This window comes from Oncorhynchus masou, chromosome 29, assembly GCF_036934945.1.
Source record: "Oncorhynchus masou masou isolate Uvic2021 chromosome 29, UVic_Omas_1.1, whole genome shotgun sequence".
Taxonomy (NCBI): Eukaryota; Metazoa; Chordata; class Actinopteri; order Salmoniformes; family Salmonidae; genus Oncorhynchus; species Oncorhynchus masou.
This window is the reverse complement of record NC_088240.1, coordinates 59,888,620-59,896,625: the sequence shown is the minus strand read 5'-3', so window position 1 is coordinate 59,896,625 and position 8,006 is coordinate 59,888,620. Positions and strand designations below refer to the sequence as shown.

Here is an 8,006-nt window from a genome sequence, read left to right as displayed (position 1 = left end):
CTTCTACTTCTCAAGACGATTTCTTTACATGCCTTGAAATGAAGAGACTAAATAACACAATCAGTCTACACTACAGGCAACTGTCTGGTGCAACATAGAATCAGAAGAATAATAGAACAATAGAATTCAAACACAGTGCAATGACATGTCATAATCATTTAGTAACATTACATCTGTGCTGAATCTACCTTCACTAGAACTGACGAGTGGCTACAGCCAGCAGCTATACTCCACCATAAATGAAAGGGGTGTGTTTGATCACGTGTGCCTGCTTGGTCTAGAAACAAATATCATGAAGCGAAAGGTTTTAAAGCAAAGCTTTTTATTACAAGTATTAGTGAAAGATACACTTCAAATTGTAGCGAAGCAAAACTGAAGGCCTAAAAGAAAGAATAATTAAACAAAAAACGTTTAAAACTGAAATAAAAAAGACCTGTTGGTACAACAGAGAGTTTGAAACATTCAGAGTAGTAAGGGAGAGAGCTGGAGGCATGGAACTCATGTGGCGACCTTGTTCTAATCATCAAACACCCATTGATTTTAGCTGGTGCCTCAGGACTCAAAATGCTATCACAGCGCACAATCCTAACTGACACACGTCAAATACAAATCTAACCTCAAGATACCGATGAAACATATAGGGAACCCCTTTAAAAAGTCCAGCATTCATGGCCACTGACGAGATCTGTCTTCAAACCAGTGTAACATTGGGAAAACAGCATCCGATAATCTCTCGAGCAAATGTTTCTTCAAAATCTTAACATGGACTGCGAATAGACTGAAAGCAAGCTGCTTGCACATCAAACAGATAGCTAAATGGAGTCAACATGTCTAAAAAGGACTCGTCTGTGGGTATTAGGTAGAAAAGCCTATTAAAAAAGTTCTGAACAGGGTTGACGACCCCTTCCAAGCTCCATGCCTCTGACCTCTGACCCTAGAGTGAGGTTGGAACAACTAACAGACCCCGTGGGCAAACAGAACAGCAATTAATTATTACAACACCGTGATTCATTATACAGGTACAAGTAAGCACACAGAACCCTCGGGCTCTTGTTCTTACATCCACACACGTGGGGAAAGATACACTTTGTACGTTGGGGCTCAACAACTACTGTAGCACTGTTAGTGGTTTGAAAAGAAACACGAGGATGCCATTTTGGAGTGAGGCCATTTTTTTTTGTACTCAACTCAGGCGTTCCGTAGTCGTAAATAAAACCCAACAACGAAGTAAGAACACACTTAAGGCGGAGGCTTGTATTTGAGCGGAATGAGACTTTACACTCCACTCCTTCCTGTGTAAAAGTCTCTGGCACAAGGGAAACGTGAAAGGACAGAAGCCACACCTAACATCCTCTGCCTGAGCACAGACACCATCATTCCCTCCTTCTCTCTATTCTCACCCACCTGTACTCTACCAGGCCAGGGGAGTTTATATGGCTAACATATTAGCCGCTCTGGATGAGGATGTCAGTGGTCAGCTCAGTCCATGTGGTTCAGTAAAGGTTCCCCTAACCCTACAGGAGATGAGACGCAACATGTGGGGGTGGCCTCACCAAGATGGGAGGAGAGAACCGGGGAGAGAGGGAAGAGGGAGTACAAGGGGGTAAGAGGACATATGAGAAGGCCTCTTCCCTTCACGAGGAGCCAAACCAGAAAGCTAAACAGCTAGACGCAGGAGTCTACATAATTAATACCTCATTATATATAAAAAAACACAAAAAAACAACAACTAAAAAACAGGTCCCCCTGCTCAGCTGTGCCCCTTCGTCCGCCCACCACCACGTCGCTGTGCTTGCGTGTCTGGAGAGGATAAGGCTTCAACATGGAGGGGGGTGGGGTGGTTTAAGGCCTCGTCCCCTAGCTCCACCATGCTGCCAATGAGACTCTAGCTGGCCGCTCGTTTATACACTCAATAAATACAGCATAAAATATTTTGCAATATACATTTCATATACATATTAAAAATAACATTTAAATAGGACAACAAAATAAAACGTTCGGCTCAAGTCAGATAAGTGTTAAGACAAAAAAACTAAAACAAGAATCTTACAGTTATACGTCTGTCTAAAATAGTTACAAGAATATCATAATCAGGTATTATTCAAGCATTATACTGTAATAACCAAAGCAGTATTTGCAGTTTTTCCTCTCATGTGGTATAATATATGCAGCATACCAAGGTAAGTGAGGCCCCCCCCCCACCCTGGACTGACGGATACCCCAAATGACTCATACAGACCCTCGGAGTCTTATTCTACACCCGAACTTGCCCCCAAACACCAATGAAAGTGGGCCCACTATCCTTCCATTAAGGACAAGACGGACACACGGCAGGGTGAGGGCATTGCACTAGGATGAGAGAATGCCATGGGCCAGACAACTGCCGACTTCCTAATATGGACGCCTTACACTGGAACACTTAAAAACCATTGGTGCTTTCAGATTCTTAAGGAGAAACCATATAAAATGCAGGCGGACTCAAAACAGAGTCATCATCAGCGAAGTCACATGAGCTGGAGGCACACTTTTAAAATGACCACCTAGTAGCGATAGCAACTGTTGTTTGGTGTCGTAATCCAATTCCTTTCCCAGAGGAGGAAAATCTCCTCATTCACATAATAAAACAAGTTCTCGATACTCCACTGTATCTGGGAGGTGGGGATTGGAGGAGGAACAGAGACAGAAAACCTCTTGGCTTTATGTCTGAGTGAGAGTGGCAGTCTATAAAGTGCTGTGCTATGTTTGTCATTCGTGGGCAAGGCGGTGTCACACACACACCGGTTTAAAATGTGACCTCGCTTGTCAATGCAAGTTCCACTGTACCAACCAACCGAGTCCATTGGTCTAGACTCAACATGCACCACCAAGTGAACGCTCAACCACAATCATATACTTTAACAAACAGACTGGTCCTCAGTATCAATCTTGGTGTGTGTGTGTGTGTGTGTGTGTGTGTGTGTGTGTACTGTGCATAAAACGCAGGCGTTTTTTTCTTCAAACATGAGATAGATGTCTTTTTGATTTTCCATTTGACGTTTGTTTTACAGCACCACCATTAAGAAAGGCACTTTCTGTGGCCTTCGTCACTCTGCCATAGATTTACCTTCTACCCCGAAAAGAAAGAACTCAAAATCCAGTACATCTGTGCGTCACAGGCAAATGGAATGAACACAGACATAGCTACTGTACATATAGCTACTTTTCATAGAGCATAGGAAACTCTGGGGTGATGTTTTAGACCTAGAAAGGCCTTGCTCATAAATATCTATAAAATAAGCACAAAAAAGAAAAAAGAAAAAAAAAACTGCTGAAAACAAAATGAACATCTGAAAAACTTTACCGGCGACGATTTAGGGAGTTGTAATGTTACAAGGATATTAGGCGAACACATCTGCTATATGTAAACCTGTGTTCTTTTGCCCAGGAAAATCTGAACGTTCTGTCGTCCTTGACGTTCATCATAATGTCAGCTTGGATGAGAGCTACGCTTGTCGCTTGCTAAACAATGTCCCGATCCAGACACGCCACCTCCCTCAAATGGCACTTAGCCCTACTTCTCACTTTACACACACCAGAACCAGCCACATACACAAAAACCCATCTAACTACAATGCCCTACATTGTACCAACCAACACACACTTAACGTCTTCTGTCCTCTAGTCTTCCATCTTTTCTCCACTTCTCAGGGGAATCCAATGGCAGATCGAATGGCTATGGAATGTAGTCATGTGGCAAAGGGAGGCAAAAGTCAGGAGAAAGTGGGGGGTGAGATTATAGACTGTCACATTGCAGACTTACTGGAGGCCTTTCGGCTTTGTATTCCGGAGCACAAGAAGTGCCTTTGGTTGCGCGTGGAGAAAAGCAACAGTTACGGGCCAAGTCTCGCTCTAGGGGTCTCATAACCCACAAGGCTCAACCTCAAACACTGCGGGCCACATCGGTACTAAACGTTCATGATGACCAGTCAGGGGTAACCATCTCATTCCGGTTTCTCCCGCTCTCCCCCTACTCTACAGGCGTCAACTCCCGCCTGAGAGAGACGATCTGGGTCAGAACAATTATGCTCTTAAAGAAAGTCTTAACGATTCCATTTGGATTCTATGACAACAGGGAAGATCTGACAACAGCTGCCAAGAGTGCCAGAAATAGAAGTACCTCTTACTTCTAGAACTCAGAGGAGACAAGTCCACCGCATCCCGATCCATAACAGTCTAACAATCCAGACACACGTTACATGTCGAAATACATTCACCGCCACTGTACGCACGCCAAAATAAACAAATTCATGTTATACATTGCCACAGGACGAGTCAACAACAGTCTATTGCATTATCAACTCTTACATATTTTATCACCGTTTACCTTTAATGGTATTATTACTATGATGATTAACTATATAACTACATATGTTAGATTTTTTTGTTAGCAAAAATAAGTGGTGTGAGCATTACAATAATGTGAAATGTACATATACACATCTTCCAATCTGGCTTTTTAAAAAGGCTTTTTGGACACGAGTGAAGATCATGAAGGCTCAAACTCATTGGCTTCCAGCCAGGGGAAGGCTAGAGTTGGGAAGGCTGTCAAATGCAACTACAGGGGGGGGACAGGATTCTACCATTGGACCACACTACCGTTCACCTCTTGGGGCAGTCCTGGCCTCTAGAACTGTGTCCTCGTATCATTGTACCGTCAAAACAAGAGATTCTCAATGGCAACTGTTTCCATTAACAGTTAGGACACGAATCCCTACAGTGCCCCACATAAGACCCTCTCGTTAACCCCCCCCCAAAAAGGCAGACTCAGACTGCAAATTCTCAAAGGGGCGCGGCAAGGAGGCCACCCCCCATAGCACCAGAGGCATGTGTTCGGTCTGACACACACTTCTTTTAGTGCAGATTATTGTCTCTCTCTTGAACACTAGGCATGCCTCACGTCAAAGAGCACAGAGGAGCTAAGCAGCGACCACACAAGTCACTCACTCAATCTCCCGGACTTCCAAGATCCGTCGAACTGTTGACTCGAGAAGACAGCTAAGCTACTATTGGTTTGGATGCTCAGTTATATGGCAAAGAAAAAAATGAAATGCCGACTTAGCTCTCCTGCCGCTCATGACTGAGGCATGCCTCGACTCTTAGTCACCTTGAGTACATGTAGATATAGCAGCTAGATCCATGTCTGATGAGGATAGAGACAGAGTGCAGCACGACTTGATCTGCTAAAATACTGCTGCTATTAGGCAAAGACAATAGGATTAACTAACACACAGAATATATATATTTTCTATCATGAGGATTTCAATGCGATGTAATGTCTGTCCAAAAAAAAAAAAAAAAAAAAAAAAAAGAGGCAAAATGTAGCTTAGTCAACTTTCTCCAGCTAAATTTTGCCCTTTAACTTCCTTGTTTGAATACATTTTAAAGGCTAGGATCTCCACATCATAATCCATCGATACAACATCCATTTAACTGTTCATTTCCAAAACCAGGCACTTGATTTCTAACCCATAACACACTCACTGGCATAACCATTCGACCTCTGAACCCCTCTACTCCCCTTCATAAAGAGGAGCAACGGGAAAGTGCCAATTTTGTGAACAGAGTTCTCATAGGAGATCTTGGTTCTGCTACATTCTCGTAACGCACTGCTACAGACTTCCAGATATTCAAACTGTATCTTCTAGAAGAAGCTTCCTTCCCCTCAGCTAAAATATTATTGCACTAGGAGAAAGCAACATGATCAGTCATTCAATTTAGGATCTTCCACCACAAATTAAAATCCAAGAGAGCGGATAGATCAAAAGAGCAATGAGATAGAAAGAATGCAGAAATAAAAACGCTCGTCTCATATTAAATTACTATATCTTGAGAGTACTAATAAATACTGGAAAGAATGGTAAAAAACAAAACAAAACAAGCACCTTAAATATCAAAACACGATGTAAAGGAAAGAAAATTTAAAACAGGGTCACATTGCAATGCAGCACATTAGACCTATGTCATAAGGGACTGACCTAGGGTGTGATATCATTGTATTACCCTCTATGATGTGTGCCAGCGTATACGCACAGCACTTATTGGTTCAAGTCAAATGATAACTAGTTGGAAATCATATGATAAGCATCATAGCTTATTCCCCAGACAGGTTGGGACTTTTGAAGAGAGCATTTACATCGTTTAGACTCCAGGTGGCACTGTGCTCACAATAATAGCTTGTGTTCGTCTCCTACCACACAGTGTCCATTGACACACTCACACTTTTGATAAGTCACCATTGGCTAAAAAAAAAAGAAGCTGGAAAGGAGAGGAAAATACCAGTGTCAAGCTTGTGCGCAGTGATGGGTCTGCATCGATAGAGATCCACCCTTCACACTCCTGATCCTTTTCTTCTTCTCTCCTCAACCTTTGATGAAAGAAAAAGTCAAAACAGAACTAACCACAAAAAAGGGCAGGAAGTGCTGCCGTTAAAAACTGAGCTGATGTAAAAGGCATGATGACGAAAGGGAACGATTTCTGCAACGTTGACCATACACATCTCCTTCATGACCGGCGAAAAGGAGGGAGGGACTGGAGGAGGGTGGGGGCGGAGTTGGGGTGCCCAGGAAAAGCAGTTGGCTGGGTTAATATTGCATAATAGTGCCAAGTTCTTCCTCTCTTGTTTTAAAGCAGCGTCTGTCTGCATCCTCAGTCCATTGCGGGGGGCTTCCCCCACCCCCCTCTTCCCTCTACACAGTGTCAGGTCCGGATTGACTGGTTGTGGGGGGATGCAACCCTCCTTGACTGGCAGGCGGGGCTTGTGTGTGTATGTGTGCTTTAAGTGCGGTGATGGTGGTGTGGGGTGGTGCTCAGGCGAAGTACATGGTCCTCAGCGTGTCGTGGTGAATCTGCACCGCCTTGGCCAGAGCCTGTGGGTCCCGACCGTTACTCTGACCAGAGACATGGCTTCCCTCCGCACTGGGAGAAGAGAAGACATTCATCAGGACAGAGAAATACATGAATGGATCAGAAAGACAGGTCAACTATCATACACACACTTCTTTGAAGCTACATGTTTTTTACGTAGAAAGCTAGCTTTCTGGTGCTGCTTTGGGGGGCAGTAAACTACCTAGCGCTGCTTTGAGGGGGCAGTATACTACCCAGCACTGCTTTTTGGGGGGGGGGGCAGTAAACTACCTAGCACTGCTTTGGGAGGGGGCAGTATACTACCTCGCGCTGCTTTTTTTTTTGAAGGGGGGGGTAATACTTCCTAGTGGTACTCCTAGTGGCCGCGGACTTTAAAGCAGGGAAACTTAAAACTGTTTTACCATATTTCTATCAGCATGTTTAATGTGCAACCAGAGGGAGAAAAATTCTATACCACCTTAACTCCACACACAGAGACATGTACAAAGCTCTCCCTCACCCTCCATTTGGCATATATGACCATAATTCTATCCTCCTGATTCCTGCTTACAAGCTAAAATTAAAGCAGGATGCACCAGTGACTCAGTCAATTAAAAAATGTGGTCAGTTGAAGCAGATGCTAAGCTACAGGACTGTTTTGCAAGCACAGACTGGAATATGTTCCGAGATTCTTCAGATGGCATTGAGGAGTACACCACATCAGTCACTGGCTTCATCAATAAGTGCATCGATGACGTCGTCCCCACAGTGACCGTACGTACATACCCCAACCAGAAGCCATGGATTACAGGCAACATCCGCACCGAGCTAAAGGCTCGAGCTGCCACTTTCAAGGAGAGGGACTCAAGATTGAATCCTACGACACCGGCTCCGACGCTCAGACTACAAAAGGGAAGCACAACCGAGAGCTGCCCAGTGACACGAGCCTACAGACGAGCTGAACCACTTCTATGCTTGTTTCGAGGCAAGTAACACTAAAACATGCACGAGAGCACCAGCTGTTCAGGACGACTGTGTGATCACGCTCTCCGCAGCCGATGTAAGACCATTAAACAGGTTAACATTCACAGGGCTGTAGGACCAGACGGATTACCAGGACGTGT

At 44.1% G+C, this 8,006-nt stretch overlaps 1 protein-coding gene across 1 annotated transcript in view; it reads right to left on the bottom strand.

Moving 5' to 3' along the window:
- Window positions 1-305: 305 nt before the first annotated feature.
- Window positions 306-8,006, bottom strand: part of ago3a (argonaute RISC catalytic component 3a) — a 46,355-nt gene continuing 38,654 nt past the window's right edge. Inside the window, exon 19 of the mRNA XM_064945466.1 lies at window positions 306-6,954. Within this exon, the coding sequence (XP_064801538.1) occupies window positions 6,846-6,954 (109 nt within the window). The 3' untranslated portion in view covers window positions 306-6,845. The remainder of the gene's footprint in view (window positions 6,955-8,006) is intronic.